Here is a 22,186-nt window from a genome sequence, read left to right on the forward strand (position 1 = left end):
AGTACTGAGCGTGCAAACCGTCCATCAGAAGCCCCCAGGGCCTCCTGCTGCTGCTGCAAAGTCGCTTCAGTCGTTTCCGACTCTGTGCGACCTTGTGCAAAATTCCAGAAAGAAAGCAAGCCCGGGGCAACTGCGGAAGAATGGCAGTGCCCTGGGAGGAATATTTCCAACTGGTTTTGGAAGAGAAACTGTCTACGTGAGTGGTGTGCAGTGTGCACTGAGAGGCAGGCAGGATGGGTGGTCAGGAGTGGGTGGGTTGGCCCCTTCCTTCCCCCCTGGATCCTGCCTTCTTCGGGCAGTTCTTGGTGGGGGTTTATGGCCCCACTTCCCAGAGAAAGACACTGAGGCTTGACGGAAATGGAATTTTCCCAAGGTCTCAGGGGTAGTTAGGGCAGAGCTGGGTCAATAATCCAGGTCTCTGATCTGTGCCTGAGCCCCACCCCTAGCTGATACCCAGTTGAGATGAAATCTTTTGACCCAAGGTGGGAAGGAATTATTCTCGTACCCTCTCTCTGCAAACTAAATTTTAGAGGAAGATTGGAGGAAGCTTGTCCGCCTTGTTCAGCACTGTGGCTGGAGGGGGTCCCAACTTCAGTATCATTTAATATATCATTTTACATATATATTTTGGCTGTGCGGCATGTGAGATCTTAGTTCTCCTGCCAGGAATCTGCCTGCAATGCAGCAGACATGGGTTCGATCCCTGGGTCTGGAAGATCCCCTGGAGAAGGGCAGGCTACAAACTCCAGTATTCTTGCCTGGAGAATTCCATGGACAGAGGAGCCTGGTGGGCTACCGTCCACGGGGTCGCAAAGAGTCAGACACGACTGAGCGACTACTGCTTTCACTTTCACCAGGAATCAAACCTGTGCTTTCTGCAGTGGGAGTGTGGACTCTTTTTTAAGATTTATTTATTTAGTTATTCTGATTTTTTTGGCTGTGGTGGGTCTTTGTTGCTGCACATGGGCTTTCTGTATTTGAGGTGAGTGGGGGCTGCTCTTCGTTGCCATGCTTGATCTTCTGATGGTGGTGGCTGGCTTCTCTTGTTGTGGAGCACAGGCTTTAGGGGTGCAGGCTTCAGTAGTTGCGGCTTGCAGGCTCAATAGTTGTGGTGCGTGGGCTTACCTGCTCTGGGGCATGTGGGATCTTCCCAAACCAGGGATCAAACCAGTGTCCCTTGCATTGCAAGGCGTATTTAACCAGTCAACCACCAGGGAAGCCCGAGTGTGGACTCTTAACTTAGGAGAGTCCCCCAACTTCAGTCTCAGAGTCAGTAAAACGGGAGGGTTTCCCTTGGACCAGAGCTGGGCAAGCCAAGTGGAATGATAGCACATCCCTTCTGCTTCCGACACAGCTGACCCTGTCCGGCTGGGTCCAGCTGCTCCTCTCTCCTGGGAGCCTGGCTCCAGATCTCAGTCTCCTTCTAGACCCTCCCCTGCAGAGATCAACCTGCAGGTCAGTCTCAACTTGGCCTTACGGAAGAGCTGACCTCCCTGCTCCCCACTCAGCCTGCCATCAGCAGCAAAATCCTTCCAGCATCGAGGTTCCTCTTTGAACTCCTCTCTCACTGCCTCATCACCCCATCTGCTCTCCTCTCCAGTGGTACCCAGAACCCACTGCTCCTTACCGTGCTACAGAGCCACCCAGACCAGAATCACATCCTCTCCACATTATCCTGTGATCTGTCCCGGGTCCCCTGCTGCTGCCCCGCCCCTCTTATTGGCCTTGCTCCCCAGAGCAGCCAGAGGGGTACCTCCTCTGCCCCAAACCCTCCCATGCTTCGCATCTCACTCAGAGTCAAAGCCAGAGACCCGCTTCGTCGCAGCCCACCACAGTCTGACCCTCGTAACTTCTCTAATTTAAATTCCCACCACTCTGCTCCTCCCTCCCTTCCTGCCACACTGTCCTCCTGGCAGCTCCTTCTACATACCAAGGTCCTTCTCTTGGGGTCTGGCATTGACTATTCCCTCAGCCTAGAATCTGTTCCCTGCAGCATCCACATGGCTCCCTCCCTCTTCCCCTTCAAGTCTCTGCTCAAATATCCCTTTCTCAGAGACTTGTCTATCTCCCTATTGAGAGATTTCCTTTAGTCTGCTGACTTTTTCCTCTCAGTCAGTCCCTACCGTGTCCCAGCGTAGTTTATTTTTATTATTATTTTTTTGGCTGCACCACACAGCATGTCAGACCTTAGTTTTCTGATCATTAGTCAAACCTGCACCCCATGCTTTGGAAGCCTGGAGTCTTAACCACTGAACTGCCAGCAAAGTCCCTGAAAGTGTGAAAGTGAAAGTGTTAGTCGCTCAGTTGTGTCCAACTCTTTGTGACCCCACAGACTGTAGCCAACCAGGCTCCTCTGTCCATGGGGATTCTCCAGGCAAGAATACTGGAGTGGGTTGCCATGTTCTCCAGGGGATCTTCCAGACCCAGGGATCGAACCTGGGTCTTCCACGTCTCAGGCAGATTCTTTACCATCTGAACCACCAGGAAGCCCAGGGAAGTCCCTAGCATTGTTTGTTGTTTGTTAGCTTTCTTTTCTGTGTTCCCTAGTGGGATGCCAGCTCCTGGAGACCAGGGATCTGTCTGTCTTGACCAAGACTGTACCCCCCAGTGCCAAGAACAGTGCTTGGCACAGAGTAGACTCTCAGGACGATTTGCTGAATGAGTAAAAAGTTCCGCAGCCAGGAGGTGGCTGATAGAGGCATGTCAGGCGCTGCTGGAGGATTTGGGCACCCTGCCTCTTGCTCCTTTACTGCCACTTCCTTTTGCCCCCCAGGAAGATCCCGGAGCAGAACATGGACCACGTTCCCCCGGTCCTGCGTCTCTTGGAGAAGAGGCAGGAGCTGGTGGATACAGACCGGGGCCTTCAGGCCCAGAAGGAGGTGAGCCACTCAATGTAGTCCCTGAAACTTTGAGGGGACTCCAGACCCCTCCAAAAAAAGATGAGAAAGTCATGGAGCCAACTGATTACTACAAGGTCTGAGACAAGCCACTGTGCTGAGCCTTGCTTTCCTCATCTGCCAGATGGGGGTCCAATGAGATCAGTGGTTGGTGCAAATCAATGTGCACTGAGCAGCTACTGTGTGCAGGGTATTCCCTGGGATCTGGAAGTCTCACCACAGACCCTGCCCTCATGGGCTCACAGCATAGAGAAGAGAACAGACAAGCGTCCGAGTAGTGACTGCTGTGAGAGGGGAAGCACTGAGCAGGGACGGCGGGAGCCCAGAGAAAGCCCTTGTCTCTACACAGGGATGGTCACAGAGGACTTCCTGGAGGAAGTGATGTCTTAAGGATGGTTGAAGGGCAAGTCAGCTTCTCCAGCAAAGAGGGATAGGGTGAAAAGGGAGAAACACACAGAGGGGACAGCGTATACAAAGACAGGAAGGTGAGAACAAAACACAGGTGGGTAAGAGTCTGGAAAACAGTGTCGAAGGAGACAGGGTGAGCTGAGGCCTGAAGGAGGAGCAGGGATTCCGACATGCAGGGGCTACTGGAGGGAACTGGGGCTTCATCATGGGTAGTGGGAGCCACAGGTAAATATGAGCCAGGGTGCAGCAGCAAGCTTAAGGGGAAAAGATGAGCAGAGTTAAACATGAACCTGAAAGCGCTGGATGCCTTGAAACCCCCAATACACACAGATACCCACTGCTTACCGGCCAGGTGTTCGAGATCACAAAGGCCTCCCTGAAACGACGATGGGAACAGCTGGAACAGAAAGAGCAGGAGCTAAAGGGGTCATTCATCCGCTTTGAGAAGTTTTTGCAGGTATGTGGAGACTGGTGGGGGGAGGCAAGGCAGAGGTCACAAAGTCACAATCCTATAGGAGCCAGACAGGTCGCAGAAACTTAAAAGGTGGGTTTACCCAATTTAAAAGAATAAAATAAGACCATCTGCAGCAACATGGATGGTTGTCATAGCTAGAGATTGTCATACGTAGTGAAGTTAATCAGGCAGAAAAGGAATACTGTATGACATCCCTTATATGTGAAATCTAAAAAGAAATCATACAAATTAAATTACTTACTTACCAAAGAGAAAGAGACTCACAGACTTAGAGAAGGAACTTATGGTTTCTGGGGAGGCAGGGCAGGGGGGCTGGTGGGGGGGTGGAAATGGGTTGGGTACACATAGTTATGGAGCTTGGGATGGACATGTACACAGTGCTATATTTACAATGGATAACCAACAAGGACCTACTGTATAGCACAGGGAAATTTGCTCAATGTTATGTGGCAGCCTGGATGGGAGGAGAGCTCGTGGGAGAATGGATACATGTGTATTTTATGGCTGAGTTTCGCTGTTCACCTGAAACTATCACAACATTGTTAATCTGCTATCAGTTCAGTTCAGTTCAGTTCGGTCGCTCAGTCGTGTCCGACTCTTTGCAACCCCATGAATCACAGCATGCCAGGCCTCCCTGTCCATCAGCATCTCCCGGAGTTCACTCAAACTCACGTCCATCGAGTCAGTGATGCCATCCAGCCATCTCATCCTCTGTCGTCCCCTTTTCTTCCTGCCCCCAATCCCTCCCAGCATCAGTCTTTTCCAATGAATCAACTCTTCGCATGAGGTGACCAAAGTACTGGAGCTTCAGCTTTAGCATCATTCCTTCTAAAGAACACCCAGGACTGATATCCTTCAGAATGGACTGGTTGGATCTCCTTGCAGTCCAAGGGACTCTCAAGAGTCTTCTCCAACACCACAGTTCAAAAGTATCAAATCTTTGGCACTCAGCTTTCTTCACAGTCCAACTCTCACATCCATACATGACCACTGGAAAAACCATAGCCTTGACTAGACGGACCTTTATTGGCAAAGTAATGTCTCTGCTTTTGAATATGCTATCTAGGTTGGTCATAACTTTCCTTCCAAGGAGTAAGCATCTTTTAATTTCATGGCTGCAATCACCATCTGCAGTGATTTGGGAGCCCCCAAAAATAGTCTGACACTGTTTCCACTGTTTCCCCATCTATTTCCCATGAAGTGATGCGATCAGATGCCATGATCTTCGTTTTCTGAATGTTGAGCTTTAAGCCAACTTTTTCACTCTCCTCTTTCACTTTCATCAAGAGGCTTTTGAGTTCCTCTTCACTTACTGCCATAAGGGTGGTATTATCTGCGTATCTGAGGTTATTGATATTTCTCCCGGAAGTCTTGATTCCAGCTTGTGTTTCTTCCAGCCCAGCATTTCTCATGATGTAGTCTGCATAAAAGTTAAATAAGCAGGGTGACAATATACAGCCTTGACATACTCCTTTTCCTATTTGGAACCAGTCTGTTGTTCCATGTCCAGTTCTAACTGTTGCTTCCTGACCTGCATATAGGCTTCTCAAGAGGCAGGTCAGGTGGTCTGGTATTCCCATCTCTTTCAGAATTTTCCACAGTTTATTGTGATCCACACCGTCAAAGGCTTTGGCATAGTCAACCAAGCAGAAATAGATGTTTTTCTAGAACTCTCTTGCTTTTTTTATGATCCAACGGATGTTGGCTGTTTGATCTCTGGTTCCTCTGCGTTTTCTAAAAGCAGCTTGAACATCTGGAAGTTCATGGTCCACATATTGCTGAAGCCTGGCTTGGAGAATTTTGAGCATTACTTTACTAGCGTGTGAAATGAGTGCAATTGTGCGGTAGTTTGAGCATTCTTTTGCATTGCCTTTCTTTGGGACTGGGATGAAAACTGACCTTTTCCAGTCCTGGGGCCACTGCTGAGTTTTCCAAATTTTCTGGCATATTGAGTATAGCACTTTCACAGCATCATCTTTCAGGACTTGAAATAGCTCAACTGGAATTCCATCACCTCCACTAGCTTTGTTTGTAGTGATGCTTTTTAAGCCCCACTTGACTTCACATTCCAGGATGTCTGGCTCTAGGTGAGTGATCACACCATCGTGAACATCCGGTCGTGAAGATCTTTTTTGTACAGTTCTGTGTATTCTTGCCACCTCTTCTTAATAGCTTCTGCTTCTGTTAGGTCCATACCATTTCTGTCCTTTATCAAGCCCATCTTTGCATGAAATGTCTTGCTATCTCTAATTGTCTTGAAGAGATCTCTAATCTTCCCCATTCTGTTGTTTTCCTCTATTTCTTTGCATTGATTGCTGAGGAAGGCTTTCTTATCTCTCCTTGCTATTCTTTGGAACTCTGCATTCAGATGCATATATCTTTCCTTTTCTCCTTTGCTTTTCGCTTCTCTTCTTTTCACAGCTATTTGTAAGGCCTCCCCAGACAGCCATTTTGCTTTTTTGCATTTCTTTTCCACGGGGATGGTCTTGATCCCTGTCTCCTGTACAAAGTCACGAACCTCTGTCCATAGTTCATCAGGCACTCTATCTATCAGATCTAGTCCCTTAAATCTATTTCTCACTTCCACTGTATAATCATAAGGGATTTGATTTAGGTCATACCTGAATGGTCTAGTGGTTTTCCCTACTTTCTTCAATTTAAGTCTGAATTTGGCAATAAAGAGTTCATGATCTGAGCCACAGTCAGCTCCTGGTCTTGTTTTTGTTGACTGTATAGACCTTCTCCATCTTTGGCTGCAAAGAATGTAATCAATCTGATTTCGGTATTAACCATCTGGCTATACTCCTATACAAAATAAAAAGTTTTGTTTTGTTTTTTAAGTTGGCTTACCAATATAAGAGGGACCGGTGGGAAATACGCACTGCCTGAAGCATTTTAAAAAGCGTGGGAGAGGAGTGAGGGACCGAAAAGATTCTAGTTGAATTTGGCCCGCAGGCTATCTGTTTGCAACCCCTGACTCAACGTGTGAATATTGGGACAGAGTGGCTGCGGCGAGCTCTGCAGGCTCCCAAGTCTTGAGGGTCGCTGTCTTCTCTCCATCCCCCTTTCCCAGGACGCCGAGGCCCGGCGCAGCCGGGCACTGCGGAGAGCTGAGGAGGAGCGGCACCTCGTGGGCCGCCGGGAGGCGGAGGCGCTGAGGCTCCGGGCTCAACTGGCCGAGCTGAAGCGGGAGCGCGCGCGGCTGCAGCGCGGGCTGCAGCGTCTGGAGCCCTGCGCGCGCCTGCTGGAGCAAATGTTGGAGCTGTTGCCCGAGGTGAGCGCCCTGCAGGAGGTTTTGGAAATGAATCTTATTGTCAACCCCATTTTACAGACGGTGCAACTGAGACTCAGAAAGATAACCTACTGAAGGACACACAGGCAGGTGGGGGAGGGGGAATCCAGGAACTCAGTATTAGTTCAATGAAACAATGAATTGACATTAATCACAGGCAGTGAAACTTAGCTGGGTTTAACGGTAGAGGTGGGGAGTGAAAGTCGGCTCAGTCGTATCTGACTCTTTGCGACCCCGTGGACTATGCAGTCCAAGGAATTCTCCAAGCCAGAATACTGGAATGGGTAGCCTTTCCCTTCTCCAGGGGATCTTTCCAACCCAGCGATCGAATCCAGGTCTCCCGCATTGCAGGCGGATTCTTTACCAGCTGAGCCACAAGGGAAACCCAAGAATACTGGAGTGGGTAGCCTATCCCTTCTCCAGCGGATCTTCCCAACCCAGAAATCGAAACGGGGTGGGGAGGGGCGGGAGTAACTAACTCTTGGGGCGCAGGGATGTGTGATGCCCTCATTTCAGTTGGGCTAAGGAGGCACGGGGTTTGAGCATGGGGAAGGGAGGGGGCCGCAGGCCAGGTGAGTACCCCCTCCCGACCCCATCCCAGTTCCAAGAGGTCCCCGAACTGGTGGCGCGCTTCGACGGGCTGGCGGACATGCAGGCGGCGCTGAGGCTCACGGAGCGCCAGCGGCTCGCGGAGCTGGAGGAGGCGCGCGCGCGGCTGCAGCGGCTGCGGGACTCCTGGCAGGACGAGCTACTTCTGCAGGGCCAGCGGCGAGCGCATCTCCTGGAGCGACTGGAGTCGGCGCGGGAGCGTACGCTGCACTGGGTACCGAGGGCGGAGGAGGTGGGCGTCCGGGATCCCAGGCTCCCATCGCCTCGAGGAGAGCCGGGGTTAATAAGAGGAGATGTGGCAACACTTTCATGGGCAGTTTTCCTTGAGAGAGCCTCGGGGATCTGACTTGTGGGAAGCAGAGGGGAATGGGGCTCCAGCCCTTCTCAGGCCGGCTCACACCTTAATGGGGCAGGGGGTGGGGTGTTCTCCAGGAATCCAAGTGGATTCAGATCCAGAACACGGCGGCTGAGAAGACCTTGCTCCTGGGGCGCACCAGGATGGCAGTACTCAATATGTACCAGCTGGTGTGTCAGCATCAGAGACAGCCACCCACCCTAGACATCGAGGACACCGAGGGGCAGCTGGAGCAGGTGAGGACCCCTCCGCAGCTCACCTCCAGCCCCCCAACTTTCGGGAACATACGGTGCCTGCGATCCCACCTTCTCTGGGTTGAGCATGACCCTCTGTGATCAGAGCCAAGTCTCCTAGCTTTATGGCTGCCTAGCCCTCTGCCTGGGAGCCTTGGATTGGTCTCGACTCTGCTGCTACAAGGACAGAAGGAAGCTGGACCATCTCTGGCTCTCAGCGGCCTCACTGTACACTAGGCCAGGGTATATACTGATGGATACAATACATTTATACCAAGAGTTCGTTTTAGGATCAAACAGTGCAAACAAGTGACATCGATAAAACCAGGGGACGGAAACTCACTTTTAATGAGTCCCTGACCCTCTGGCTCCTGCATGGACAAGCCTTAGCTTCCCCTGGGGAGTGTGAAGACGGGGTTGTACAGTGGTTTTTCTTTCTGCACAATGGCATCACAAAGCTCACTGTGTCCAAGATGCCTGGTTTGTCTATTCACTCAGGTTTTTAAGGTGGTAGATCACGTGACCTGGTTTACACTGGAGGGAGGGGGTTTCCAACGTTGGACCCTTCTGTTAGGATTCTAGTGGGTGCCCAAAGCGTAGCCCCTGTGAGAAGTGGAGGAAGCAAAGTGAGGCACTCCACCTTTGCCTCAGCCCATCTCACTCCCATCCTGTACCCCGAGGCCAGAATTTCAACCAAATGCCAAGAACTGGATCCCCAGAGCCTACCTTAGTGCCACATCCTGAGTCAGGCGGATTCATGTGTACACCACTGTTCTCTTAAGTGTGGCCCAGGTACCCCAAGGGACAAAAGAAGACTCTAGGAGGGACAGAGGCTCGGTATGAAGTAACAGGCAAAAGCCAGTCCGTTTTCAACCAACTCTCTGATCTTTCCAAAGAGAAAGGTTCAGTAGTGTTGGGAGTTGGGGGTGGTGACAATTATGCCTTTAACACCCGTAATACCCCTGGTCTCCAGGGCCTGGGACTCACATCTTTTGTGGGCAACTGTAGCTGCCAGAATTCAGTAACCTGGTTTTTCATTTTGTTATTCTTCCAGTTACCCCCACTTATGACAAGGGGTAATTTAATCTCTTTGTACTTTTGGTGGAGACATAGTTCCCTTGTCAGATGTTTATTTCAGTGACAAAGGTGAAGGAAGAGCCCAAGGTAAGATTACCATCATGTTCTAGGTCTTGGCACTGGATCCATGGGTGTTCATTAAGCTCATATCAAGAAACAGGTTAATTTAAACAAAATAAAGGAGAAGATGAGAGTAGGTCATATCCTAATGAACATGACTGATTGAACCAAAAAGAAAAAAAAAATAACTGATGTAAGTGAAAATACTAACTCAACTATATAATACAGGGGATAGCCAGCTAGAAAACTGAAAAGTGCCTGTGAATGAATTGCGTGGGAGGCTTTGACTGAGATGTTGGATGAGGCTTAAAAAACCCAGAAGGGTTTAGACCAGGTTCACTGCCCCTGGGGAGCCAACATCATTGCTATCTAATAAAAGTCTCTATCTCCCACCCCTGCTTTATATCCTCCGGTGTTTTGGGGGGGTGGGAACTGGACACTCAGGAGCTGGGATCTGACTCTGGCTGTGTTGCGACCCCAGGTGAAGCTGTCCATTCTGGACCTCTCCGCCATGCTGGCCGGACTCCATCAGGCTGAGTCCACCGCCCCCACCTCCTAACCCGACCCAGGTGAGCAGTGGGAGACGGACCCCTCGAGGGACCCAGCCTGAGGACAGGGGAGGCACACATTTCCTGCAGGGTGTGGGCTGAGTGGCTCTCACCAGAAAGATGGGAGGGCTGTGCCCACTCAGACGGCAGTGGGGTGTACACAAGAGGCACAGACCAAGTACTAAGTAAATGAGCCACATGGGGGCCCCCAAACCACATCCACCATGTGGCCTGGTACCTGGTCGTTCCTCCCAGGACAGTGGGGGCATTTAAACCAGCTGATGTTTGTCAGGTTGGAACGGGGCCTGGTGCAAAAATTCTGGGAAATTCTAGATGAGCGTTTGGTAAGTAAAGTAAAATAAAGGACCAGCAAGCGGGTCACATGCGGACACCATTCCCAGGGTGTCTGCTCACAAAGGCTCCTCCACTATGGACTGGCGCTAAGGGATGGCCAGTCTGAGAACCCAGCTGCAAGATGCAGCCCATGACCTTCGCAGGGCCCCCAGGAAGAGCCTGAGGAGCACAGGGCTTGGAGGAAGGCAGAGGCCAGGACAGGTGTTGACCTCTGGGTACGTGGTGGACTCTTCACAGCCAAGAGGCGCACTGTATGTTCTGACCCTTGACCCTACATCCCATCTGCCTCTCACCATCCAGTCTCAGGTGCAAGCCTGTCCTGGGACCCGAGGGCCAATTTCAAGGTCCTCAATCCTCGGCAACATACCCATCCTCTGAGCCTGACTTTTTTCATCAGGAAAGTGGAGATATTGGCAGAACCCACACAGGACCCACTCACAAGCTCTCGTCTCATCGGCACTCTAGCTGGAATTCCAGCACCCTGGTCTGTCCCTTCCAACTCCTCAAGCAGACTGTGCTCCTGGTCCACTGGAGGTGCTCAATAAAGGTTTACTACATTAAAAATACATCACTGGGCCTCAGGCACTCAGGGCTCAAACCCATGGGGACACCACCTCTGAATCTGGAACACACAAAAAGCAGCAGCAGCTGAGGTGCAAGCTCAGGTTGTGGCCTACCTGGCAAACTCCTATGAACCCTTTAACACCCTACTCAAATGTGCCCTGTCTTAGGCAGAGGCAGCTGCTGCCCCTCTGTGGCTGTGCGACACTCCTTTGCATGGACCAAGGGAGCTCCCCCAGCACCCAACTCAGGGCCAGGCACACAGCAGTACACGGGGAACGCTGCTGATGCCCATGCCTGGACCAACTGAGGAATCGCAGGGCTGCATCACCTTCTTACATCCTCTTCCTCATCTTGCCCTTCTTGGAAGGGGCACCCCGGCCAAAGGCGCCCTGCTGCAGCTCCTGGGCGCGGCGCCGGTTGCGGGCAGAGAGCTGCTTCAGGCCCCCACGCTGCAGGAAGCGCATCTTCTGGGCTCGGCGCCGCTGCTTCAGGATCTGCTGCTTGGTCTTGAGCTCTGAGCGCACGCGGCCCGCGGGGGTGCCAGGGGTGCGGGGCTGGGATGCACCTGCCGGGACAGAGATGCCAGGAGCTCAGCTTTTGGGTCGACTCCCAATGTCTTCTCCCCCCAGAAGCCTCCCAGGTGTTCCCCTGTCCCCACTCCCATTCTGTGTTCAAGCCCCAGCACCTGGCAGGTGGTAACTGCTGAATAAGGCTTAAGTTGTCTACTGTAATGGGGAACAGCATGGACCCTCTAGCCCAAACTGCTGGGTGCAAATCCCAGCTGTGATCTCATGGACAATGACATAACTTCTCTGAACCTCAGTTTCCCCGCCTGTGAATTACGAATAGCATCTACCTCCAAGGTCCCAGAGAGACGTAAATGAGTTATTATGTGTGCAGTGTTCAGAACAAGGCCTGGTCCACAGTAAGGCCTCCTAAGTGTAACTACCACAATCAGAAATCACTCAACAAAGGCTTTTCAGCACCTCCTCTAGGCTGGGCACTGAGGAGCCAGGCAGGTTTCAATCCCTGTCTCTATGGACTGTATTTTCTAGGCTGTAGCTTAACCTCCTTCTGGCAGAAGAGAAATCAGAGAAGGTCAGTGAGGAGAAGGGACTTGTCCATAGTCACTCAACAAAGTGGTGGCGGCAGGCAGGAGCAGTCAGGCGCCTGCCCCAGCCTGCTCTCCCAGATCTCTGGGAGGGCACTTTACCCCTTGCCCAGGGCTTCCCTGGTGGCTCAGAGGATAAAGCATCTGCCTACAATGCAGGACACCCAGGTTCGATCCTTGGGTAGGGAAGATCCCCTGGGGAAGGAAATGGCAACCCACTCCAGTACCCGTGCCTGGAAAATCCCATGGACGGAGAAGCCTGGTAGGCTACAGCCCATGGGGTGGCAAAGAGTCGGACACGACTGAGCGACTTCACTTTCACTTTTTCTTTACCCCTTGCCCACCTTAGTCTGTCACCTGCTGAAGGACCTAGGCCACGCCAAGAGGACCAAGTATCCGAGTTGACCAAAAGTACTACTTGGCAGCCTGTATTTTAAGGACGACCCTCCCGGGGCTCTCACCTTGCCCTCGGCCGCGCTTCCCACCTCTTCGCTCTGGGCCACGGCGGTCAAAAGTTCCTTCTTCTTCTGAGTCACGATCATCGATTTTCTGTTTCTGTTTCCACTTTTGGTAGCTGGGGGGCTGCATTAAGGAGGCTGCTTGCGGCATAGAGATGCCCTTGGCGCTCCTGGGGTGTGACCATGCTCCCCTCCCCAACCAGGACACAGGCCTCACCTAAAAGGGCTTTGGTGGTTGAACCCGCTCGACCCCGCCCCCTCCCTAGCCCCCACCTATAGGAAGCTGGGGGTGGTTGAGCTGGGCCACTCCCCTTCCTGACCCCGTCCCCCACCTACAGTGGCTGTGCTGATAGGAGCGAGCTTGGCCCCGCCCCTTCTGGTCCCGCCCTCCAGGATACAGGTCCCCCTTGTAGGAGCTGCTGATGTAGCGGCCACTCTCGGTCTTGATCTTTTTCTTGTCCTCTTGTCCTGACTGTCCCACAAACCGCTTCTTCTTCCGGTCCCTGTGGGAGGAGTTAGGAGGTGTGTCACAGAGAGAGGTGGCCCGCTTCCCCTCCCGGTCTGTGTCCCTCTGACCCCTCATCGGGTTGTTTGGAGAATTCAAGGAAAGCGGCAGGCCCGCGTCCGGCATGCAGCAGGTGATCCGTTAAGGCCCGTTTCTAGCCCTTCCTCACCATTCCCTGGCATCCCAGGCCTCCAAAAACAGTGTGGGGGTGTCTGGGGATTAGTCCAACCTGGGAGTCCGGGTCAGGGGCATGGGCCCCCTGGGGGGTTCCCGACCCCTCACTTTACCACCTCCTGACTCTGTGACCCTGGACTGAGTCAGAACCAGAGCCTAACTTCTCCAGAACCAGAATTCAAATGGGCAAACTGGGTCATGAGCCCCTGTCTAGAAAGACTAGCCCCTCAGAAGGGCAGATGGGGTCAAGACCCCTGTAGGGCATGACCACATGAGGATTGGGGGGTGGGAGTCATGATCTGTGCTCCGCAGGAGCCAGTGAGGGGTGGAAGGTGACATAATTCCTGTTCTAGGGGATCAAACGGGAGTCAGGATAGTCAGGGGGTCACACGCCTGTCGTGGGGACCAAGTGGAGGGCAGGTGGGCATGGGAGGGGTGTGCCGGCTGGCTCACTCACCACTTGAGCTGCTGCCGGCCCCTGGTCAGGCTCTGGGCTTCATCTCCCATCAGGTCCAGCACTGCACCAGCCACCTGCTGCTCGAAGGCCCCCCCGTCCCCGCCGACGCTCAGGCTGAAGAGGGAAGGTGGAGAGACACCCTGAGGCTGGGAGGGGGGCCCAAACGCCCACCCCATTCCACCCCCACCAGAACCAGCAGCCACTCACCCCCGCTCGCTGTCAAAGTCCTTGGGCCGGTAGGGGATGTAGAATGCCTGGTCCCGCTGCCGGGCCTCCTCCCTCCGCCTCTTGGCTCCCTGGTGGGGTCCTGGCTGCTGCCGCTTCCGGCCAACAACTTCCGTGAAGATGTCCTGGTGGACAGAGGCCCAGCGTCACCTGCAGTCCCCAGGGAGCAAACTGGCCTCCCCACCTGCCAGCCCAGCTGGGGTCTAGGGCCAGGAGCTTCCGGGACCCTCCGTGTCCTCATCAGGACCCGAGGAGCAGCAGAGGCAGGACTGGTAGGGTGGGAGCGGGCAGGATGCCAACCAAGGTGAGCCCCACCACGTGCCAGGCCCAGCTCAGGCCCCTAGTCACATGACGAAGCCAAACTCCCATCCCTCTCTGGGTGGCCTTGCTCTCTATGACGTGGACTAGTCCAGGGGTCTTTAAGTGTATCTTTTGCCTACTGGACCCTTTCTCCAAATCAAGCATTAGAAAGCAGGCCCGGGGCCTTACCCACCAGGTGAATGGGATACCCTGGTTCCCCAGCCTTGCCTTTGACCATGAAGGCCTAGTGCCTGACCCTGCCCGAGTCAAACCTCCACTGCTGCCAACTTGGCCCCTTCCCACCTGCTCAGACCCCAGGCTGAGACAGGCGATGACGATAACGACACGGCCACCTGGGCCTGTGGGAATGCTCCATGTGCCGTCTTCAATCTGCCCAGAGGACCCAGGACCGGGTACTGCGGTCGTGTGGCTGCAGTGCCCTTGTCTACCAGATTCCAGAAATGAACTTTCCTGAGATTCGCTTGGCAGCAAAAGCCGACCTGAGCCGACAAGAGGCTGCGTCTGTCCCCTCAGCATGGGGACCAGCACAGCGCACTGTGGAAACTGAAGCATTTCACGGCGGTGACAAACCAGACCCTGCTGAGAGTGTGAAGTCATCCACAGGGGACCCACTGTAAAGACTCTGAGTACTAAAACACACCTGGCCCCCTGGGCTTCAGGCAAGGGCTGGTGGACGAGACCACAACCCCATCCAGGGTCAGGAAGGCTGGGTCACTGGTTTCCCCAAATGTCAGAGGTGGGACTGGACTCACTGCCTCCACCCCTAGCAATGGCTCAAAGCCCTGAGGTCAGCCCCGCGGGCTGCTGGGACCTGACCCTCCTTTCCTCCACCCCAGGCCAGACTCCAGGGTCCCCAGGGTGGGGCCGGCACCTCTACACTCTCTGCCGCCACCTCGTCCTTCTCAGGCTGCTCCTCCTGCGGTGCTGGGAGGCTCGGGGCTGGGCCCGCCAGGCCCTCCTGCCGCTCCTGCCGTCCCTGCTGGAAGCTGGCGATGGCTTTGCGGTCCTTCTCCCGCTTGGCGCGCATCACCTGGCTGCTCAGGTCGCGACTGGAGGCGTTGATCTCAAAGATGGTCTGTAGCGGGGGGACACCCAAGGCCTTCACCCACTGGCCACTTCCTCCCCAATTCCAGCCTCCCCCACTTGGGTGCTCTCTCTGGTATTCCTCCCAGTTCCCTTCCACTCATTCCTGGCTTTTCACAATTACGGAAGGAGGCCCAGAGAAGGCGAGTAACAGGCCTAAGTTCACATAGCTGGGACACACTAGATCTGGGATTTCAACCTAAGTTCACTGGATCCTAAACCAGTGCTTTTAACCATGCGGGTCTCCAGCTCCTTTCCTCCCGGTGCCAGCTGGCAGGCCTCTCCTGCTTTTGTGGGCATCTCCCATAGACAAAAGACACGGGAGGCATCCCAATGGGAACCAGGAGGTAAGAGCTATTGAAAGCGAGCTCCTCTAACAGGCCTAAGACGTGTCACTGCCCTCTATGAGCCCCAGTCTACTCATCTGTATGGAAGGCCTGGGAAACGTGCTGTGCACCAGCAGGGGCGGCTCCGGAACAAGCAGAACCTTGGCTCTAGGGATGCTGACGTAGCTAGAGCTGCGGATTGAGAGGATTCCCTGCTTGGGGCCCACTGGGGAGTCAGGCGCTCAGCCAGACCCGGGCCCCGCACTCACCGCCCGGGAGCGGTAGTTCCTGATGCTGTCCACCAGCCTGAGCCGCTGCAGCTCCTCCTGCTGGAAGCGAGAGCCTGGCAGGAGGGAGGGAGAGAGGCATGAGGTCCAGTAGGTTCTGCGGGGTCCACCGTCTCCACCCCACACCTGCCTGAGACAGGGACTCACTGAAGAGGGGGTGCAAGCCCAGCCCGGCGAGGTCCAGCTCCTTGGCCCTCTTGATGGACTCGGGCGAGGGTGCCGGCCGTGAGCGTACATACTGCTGCTGGGCATTGTCAGCTACGCGGCTCAGGCCCTGCAGCTCCAGCGACGCCTCCAGGCTGGTCCGCAGGCCGCAATCCTCATCGTCCACCACGCCCTGTGGCACCCGGCCCAGTACGCCGTCCCCGCCTTCCATGCCTGCCGCCGCCAGGAGCCCCGGTCAGAGGCCGTCCTCTGCCCGCAGCCCCTCCCCAGCCCCGCTCTGGGTCCTGAGTCACTAAAATCAGCCCCACAAGGGAAACCACTTATCGAGTGGCTCCGCCTGTTTTTATAAATACAGGTTTATGGATCACACCCCCCTCTACTCATGTCTGTATTGTCTGTGGCTAATTTCACACTACAAGGGCACAGACGAGGAGCTGCTGGGCATCAGATGACCTGCAGGGCCCAAGATGTTTACTATCTGACTCTTCAAGTGAAAGTGTTAGTAGCTCAGTCGTGTCTGACTCTTTGCGACCCCATGGACTGTAGCCCACCAGGCTCCTCTGTCCGTGGGATTCTCCAAGCAAGACTATGGAGTGGGTTGCCATTCCTTTCTCCAGGAACTCTTCTTGACCCAGGGATGGAACCCAGGTCTCCTGCATTGCAGGCAGATTCTTCACTGCCTGAGCCACCAGGGAAGCCCTTATCTGGCTCTTTATCTGCCTTTCAAATACAGACATCTTCCCCTGGGGTCAAATCCCAAGCCAGGACAGTGTGGCCCACCTCCACCCCCTGTCCATATCATGAACTCCAGGGGGACCCAGTCCTGCTCCAGCTTCTACTCACCTGAGGGCTCCTCGGGTGGACGGGCAAGGGTCAGAGCACGGCCCAGGAACAGGTGTAGGTCCAGCAGGTAGGGGACCTCATCAGGGGCCACCAAGGAATAGGCTGTGCCACTTCGGCCGGCCCGGGCCACGCGACCTGCAGGGGAAGGTGGTCAGACGGGGACAAAGGCAAAGGACCCCAGAGCCCAGCACGAGTCCCATGTGCCCAGCCCTCAGGGTGGAGCCACGCCATGGCCCCACCTTACTGAGCAGTGTCCCACCTAAGAAGGGGGCAGGGCAGTGAGAGTCACTGGGGCTACCTGCCCGAGAGGTTGTGAGCCCACATGGTGCTCTGGGAGGTTAGCAGGAAAAGATGCAAGAGAGACTTTCCTGGCGGTCCAATGGTTAAGAATCCATCTTGAGATGCAGAGGACATGGGTGCGATCCCTGGTTGGGGAACTAAAATCCCACATGCCACAAAGTAACTAACTAAGCCTGTGAGCCGCAACAAAAGATCCCCTGTGATGCTCTGAAGACCCTGGGTGCCACAACTGAGACCCGAAGTGGCCAAATAAATAATCAATAAAATTTAAAACAAAGATAGACGCAAGACACTGCTTTTCATCGGTATGAGGTCTTTAAGCATCCCCCACTATGGGTGATTTTTCCCAGAGAAATAACCCAGGGTGCAAAGATTCAACTGCAGGGACCCCATTCCCTCTGTTGGAACAGCAGCAAACCAGAAATCACTTAAAAGACGTAAGGACAGAGGGTCAGTTAATTAGCTGATGACCACCTGGGGTGCGTACTACACAGCTGAGGAAAGGGGCTGCACACTGTGGTCTGTGGCCAAATCCAGCCCTAGCCTAACTGTGTAAATAAAGTTTTATCAGCACACAGCTGTGTTCCTTCATTTACATATTATCTGAGACTGCTTTCAGGCTACCAGGGCTGAGATCTGTAACAGACTACATAGCGCCAGAGCCTAAAATATTTACCATCTGGCCCTTTACAGAAACAGTTTGCTGACCCGTCACAGAATGGTGTTTAGATGATGAATGGAAAGCATGCATTCTGTACACAGAGGTAAGAAGGTTACAGGTAAGAACGGCCAGTGTGGGGGCTTCCCTGGTGGTCCAGTGGCTAAGACTCTGCACTCCCAATGCAGGGGGCCTGGGTTCAATCCCTGGCCAGGGAACCAGATCCCACGCACCACGGCTCAAAGTTCACGAACCACAACTCACGATCCCACATGCCACAACCAAGACCCAGAGCAGCCAAATAAGTAAGCAAATAAAAATAAGTTTGTTTAAAAAAGGAACATCCAGTGTGATTCTATTTTTGTGTTAAGTAAATCCATGGAGAACATGACACTTTGGCTTGTTTCTGCATCTTGCAAAAACCACATGTCACCATGTTTGGAAGATTTTGTTTGTGGTGGTCTGCTGGTCATGTAGCACACAAGAAACTCCCTTTGGGGGTTCTGAGATGCCTCAAGGGATGCGCGGGGCCAGCCCTCCCAAAGCAACGGAATCAAGGGTACAGTAAGCAGCCGCCAATGGGGAAACAAGGCTGGAGACCCAGGTGGAGGCTCCCTTGCACCCCAAAGGTCCACCCATGGGCAGCCCACCACGGGCGGCCAGAGTTTACCCATTCGACAATGTTCAATTACACGCAAGACAACTAAAAGAAACCAGCCCACCAGATGCTTCTCTCACACGAACTTACTTAACTTACTCGTATTTATAAATATAACACACGTATTTATGAGTTAAAAGAAGAAAAAAGCAAGTAGGCTGATGGTTACCAGGGGCTGGAGAAGGGGAAGCGGGAATTAGATTAATGGGTACAGGGTTTCAGTTTGTTAAGACAAAGATACTCTAGATAAAGAAGGTGAGTACCGGTTACACAACAGTGTGACCCTACTTGATGCCACTGAACTTACAGCTGAAAGTGGTTAACATGGTCACTGCATATTTATGTATATTTCACCATAATTTGAAAAAAAGAATCCCAGACGCCCCGCTTTGCTAGCTGTGTGACACCTGGCTAGTTCTAAACCTCCTCGCCTCGGTTTCCTCATCTGTAAAATGGGGCCAGTGTGGCTGGTACCCACTGCACAGGGTTGTTGTGAAGACAAAAAGCAAGTGGAACACCTGGACCAGCGCCTCACATGATGAGCACCTGTGGCCGTCACATCGCCAGTGGGGGTGGGGGACTTCCAGGAGGGGGATGTCCTGCCTTCTAGGTGTCCTGCTCCACTTTCAAATTTTCCTTCAACATGTGGGAGTGAGTTGGCCTGGGTGGGCTGGCCAGGCTTGACAGGCTGCCTGGGTAAAGTGGGGAGTCAGGAGACCCTGTCTGCAGTTGATGGAGCAGGAGGCAGATGGGTCAGGCAGCTGTGCAAAGCTTACAAAGGTCCCCAGGAATTTTAGGGAGAAGACTGTAGGGAAGAGGGGTCGCATCATCAAGGACCCTGAAGGCAAAGAGAAGCAGAAGACTGGGGAGCCTAGAAAACTCGGAGGCATCACCTCCTTAAGAGTCTGAGGCTTCCTGACAGATCCGCTCCCCAGAGAATCTGATTTATCGGTCCCCTCCTTGGGCCTTGGTTCCCCACCAGTAGTGGCAGGAGTCGAGTCCTGCGCCCTCAGTCCTTGCCGGGACTTGGCGCCCCCGCTGGGGTCCGGTCCAGCCGTGGGCTCCTTACCCACGCGGTGCAGGAAAAGCTTGCCCTTGGCGGGGAAGCTGTAGTTGATGACATTGTCCAGCAGTGGGATGTCCAGGCCCCGGGCGGCCAGGTCAGTCACGATGAGGGCGGAGCACTTGCCGTGCGTGAACCTGGCCAGATTAATCTTGCGGGCCGTCTGGTCCAGGGCGCTGTAGATGTGGGCACAGCTCACCCCTTGGGTCGCCAGCAGCTGCTCAGAGTGAAGACCGGAGAGAGGGAGAGGGGTTAGACACAGTGGCAAGACCACGGGCTCTGGAGTCGGGTGCCCTCCGTTTGAAACCCAGTTCAGCTGGGTGACCTCAGTTTGGTATCTTCATCAGTATAAATGGGACTCGTATCACCTCTCATCTCTGCAAGGTGGTTTGAGTGTCAAAAAAAATGACACGTGCAGAGAGGTTTCCCTCAGGGAGGCTGCAAGTGCTACTGTAAGACACACAAGTCTCCTCCTGAGTCACTAACAGGCTGTGTGACCTTGCCCAACTTTCCTAACCTCTCTGCGCCTTCACTTTCTTCTGCAGAATGGCGAGACCACGTTTCCTCTCTGTAATTTTCTTAAGACGATTAAATGAGCTAATACCCACAGTGCTGAGAACAGGGCCCACAACACAGGAAGCACTGTGAAAGTGGTAACTGCTCTTTAAAAATGATGATTTTGGTTTTACTCATCAGTGACTCCAGCAGCCACGCAGAGGAAGCATCGTTAAATGTGTGTCATGTGAGTGAGACCCACTGAACTGCGTCCTCAGATAACGGACCCCAGGTGTGGCTGCACTGACTCGGGCCTGGACAGCCTTGGGGGCTCGAGGACTCCTTCCCCAGGAGGGTGACAGGTGTACACAGGCCGAAAAGTTCATCAAGCTGCTCACGTAAGATTAGGGCACTTTATACAGCTTACAGCATGCAGTTTATTTCTCAATTTAAAAAAGAAACACAGGGGATACTAAAAACCTACAGAAAAATGATGCGAAGCTGAGATACACTTCAAAATTCCCCGGATGGAGCGACGAATATTAGAGACGAATCAAGACTGGCTGTGAGTTGATAACTGAGTACCTGAGAGTTCATTATGCTATTTTCTGACTTTGGTATGTGTCTGAAATTTTTCATGTGTGTCTGTGTCTCTGTGTGTGTGTCTGCGTGTGTCTGCGTGTGTGTGTTCAGTCACTTTAGTCGTGTCTGACTCTGAAACCCCATGGACTGTAGCCCACCAGGCTCTTCGGTCCATGGAATTCTCCAGGCAAGAATATTGGAGTGGGTTGACTTTCCCTTCTCCAGAAATTTTTCATAACATCTTCAAAGAATTTAAAAAAAAAGCAGAGCTCTGGCCATGCCCAAGTACCGCTCTGGTGCTGCTCTCTGGTGGCCGAATCTGGAACTGCAGCTCCAAGCTGGCGTTGGAGTAGGTGTTGGTCCTCAGGACAGGAAGGAGGGGATGGGGGCGTCCCTGCTCACCTCGCTGAGATACTCCGCGTGATGCTTGGTGGCCACAAACACGACCGTCTGGTCCTGGGGCCGCACCACGTTGCGCAGCAGGTGGAGCAGCACCGCGGCCTTGGCATCCTCCCGCACCAGGAAGAAGGAGGTCTGTGGAGAGAGGTTATTTGGGTTGGCTCGCGGGGTCGGGATTGGGGTGGGGGTGGGTGGGCTCCTGGCCCCGCAGGCCGGGGGAGCGGCACGGCGGAGCCTCACCTTGAGCTGCTCGTTGAGTTTAGAGTCCACATCTAACCGGATGAGCACGGGCTCCGTCAGGCCTGAGGTGGGCAATGGAGGAGGATGGGCGGGGAGTTGCTGAGAGTCAAGGCTACCCACCCCCACCACCCCCAGGTACTAAAGAGTTTCCTAGCCCCCAGCCCCGCTCCTGTGGCCCCCTCACCAGCTCGCGCGAACTCCACCAGCAGCTTGGGCAGTGTGGCAGAGAACAGGACAGTCTGGTGGCCCCCAGGGAGGCGGCCAATGATTTCCTGGAGCTGCTCTGCGAAGCCCATTTCAAAGAGCCTGGGAGGGCAGAGGGCAGGGCAGGGTCAGGACAGGGGCTTCCATTCCAGTGAGTTCCAAACCTGTCATCCTGCCCTCATTGCTGTCACCTGGACAGATGCTTCTGTAACTCAGGTCACTTTTTCTCTGTTTGCCAACCTTATCTTAAGCAGTCATGACCTTGGTACGCTGGGCCTGGTCTCAGTTATGCTTTGTTTTGTTTAGTTTCGGCTGCGCTGTGTGGCATCCAGGATCTTGGTTCCCTAACCAGGGACCAAACCAATGCTCCCTGAATTAGGAGTGCAGAGTCTTAACCATTGGACCACCAGGGAGGTCCTTGTTCAAATAAATGATACCAGCCCTCACTCGGGGTTAGGCACGGTTCTATATGAATAAAACTTCCCCTGTCCGCACTATTTTATCCCCACTTTGTAACTGAGGCAGACCACCAAGGCCCACAGACCCTCAGGGATTTGCCCAAGTTCACAGAGCTGGGATCAGCACCCACCCCTGTCTGGCTCCAGTCTGTGCTCAGCCTTGTGCTACTTTTTATCTCTTTGAAATCATGTGTTTGTTGTTTTACTATTCTTTTCAATATTCCTAATACAAAAGGAGAACTGTTGGTTCAGGGAGCCCCATCAGCTCTCACATGACCTGTAGTCTGTGGCCCACTTTGGAG

At 53.6% G+C, this 22,186-nt stretch overlaps 2 protein-coding genes and 1 non-coding gene across 3 annotated transcripts in view; 2 read left to right on the forward strand and 1 right to left on the reverse strand.

Moving 5' to 3' along the window:
• CFAP73 (cilia and flagella associated protein 73) lies at positions 1-9,988 on the forward strand. The gene is made up of 7 exons (XM_040250806.1): positions 1-196; positions 2,774-2,879; positions 3,658-3,762; positions 6,854-7,054; positions 7,674-7,895; positions 8,114-8,272; positions 9,888-9,988. The coding sequence occupies exons 1-7, from the start codon at positions 141-143 to the stop codon at positions 9,963-9,965; spliced, it is 927 nt and encodes a 308-aa protein (XP_040106740.1). The 5' UTR covers positions 1-140; the 3' UTR covers positions 9,966-9,988.
• The window catches only part of DDX54 (DEAD-box helicase 54), a 19,128-nt gene continuing 6,327 nt past the window's right edge, over positions 9,386-22,186 (reverse strand). The window contains exons 8-20 of the mRNA XM_040250798.1: positions 21,407-21,528; positions 21,223-21,284; positions 20,986-21,117; positions 19,513-19,723; positions 16,828-16,962; positions 15,967-16,197; positions 15,802-15,875; positions 14,995-15,198; positions 13,785-13,927; positions 13,578-13,691; positions 12,840-12,944; positions 12,445-12,557; positions 9,386-11,437 (exon numbers count right to left, since the gene is read on the reverse strand). Coding sequence (XP_040106732.1) covers positions 11,205-11,437; positions 12,445-12,557; positions 12,840-12,944; positions 13,578-13,691; positions 13,785-13,927; positions 14,995-15,198; positions 15,802-15,875; positions 15,967-16,197; positions 16,828-16,962; positions 19,513-19,723; positions 20,986-21,117; positions 21,223-21,284; positions 21,407-21,528 — 1,879 coding nt within the window. The 3' untranslated portion in view covers positions 9,386-11,204. The remainder of the gene's footprint in view (positions 11,438-12,444; positions 12,558-12,839; positions 12,945-13,577; positions 13,692-13,784; positions 13,928-14,994; positions 15,199-15,801; positions 15,876-15,966; positions 16,198-16,827; positions 16,963-19,512; positions 19,724-20,985; positions 21,118-21,222; positions 21,285-21,406; positions 21,529-22,186) is intronic.
• On the forward strand, positions 17,931-18,003 carry TRNAG-CCC. The gene has a single exon. It is a non-coding gene; the product is annotated as a tRNA-Gly (tRNA).

This window comes from Oryx dammah, unplaced genomic scaffold (assembly GCF_014754425.2).
Source record: "Oryx dammah isolate SB20612 unplaced genomic scaffold, SCBI_Odam_1.1 HiC_scaffold_12, whole genome shotgun sequence".
Taxonomy (NCBI): Eukaryota; Metazoa; Chordata; class Mammalia; order Artiodactyla; family Bovidae; genus Oryx; species Oryx dammah.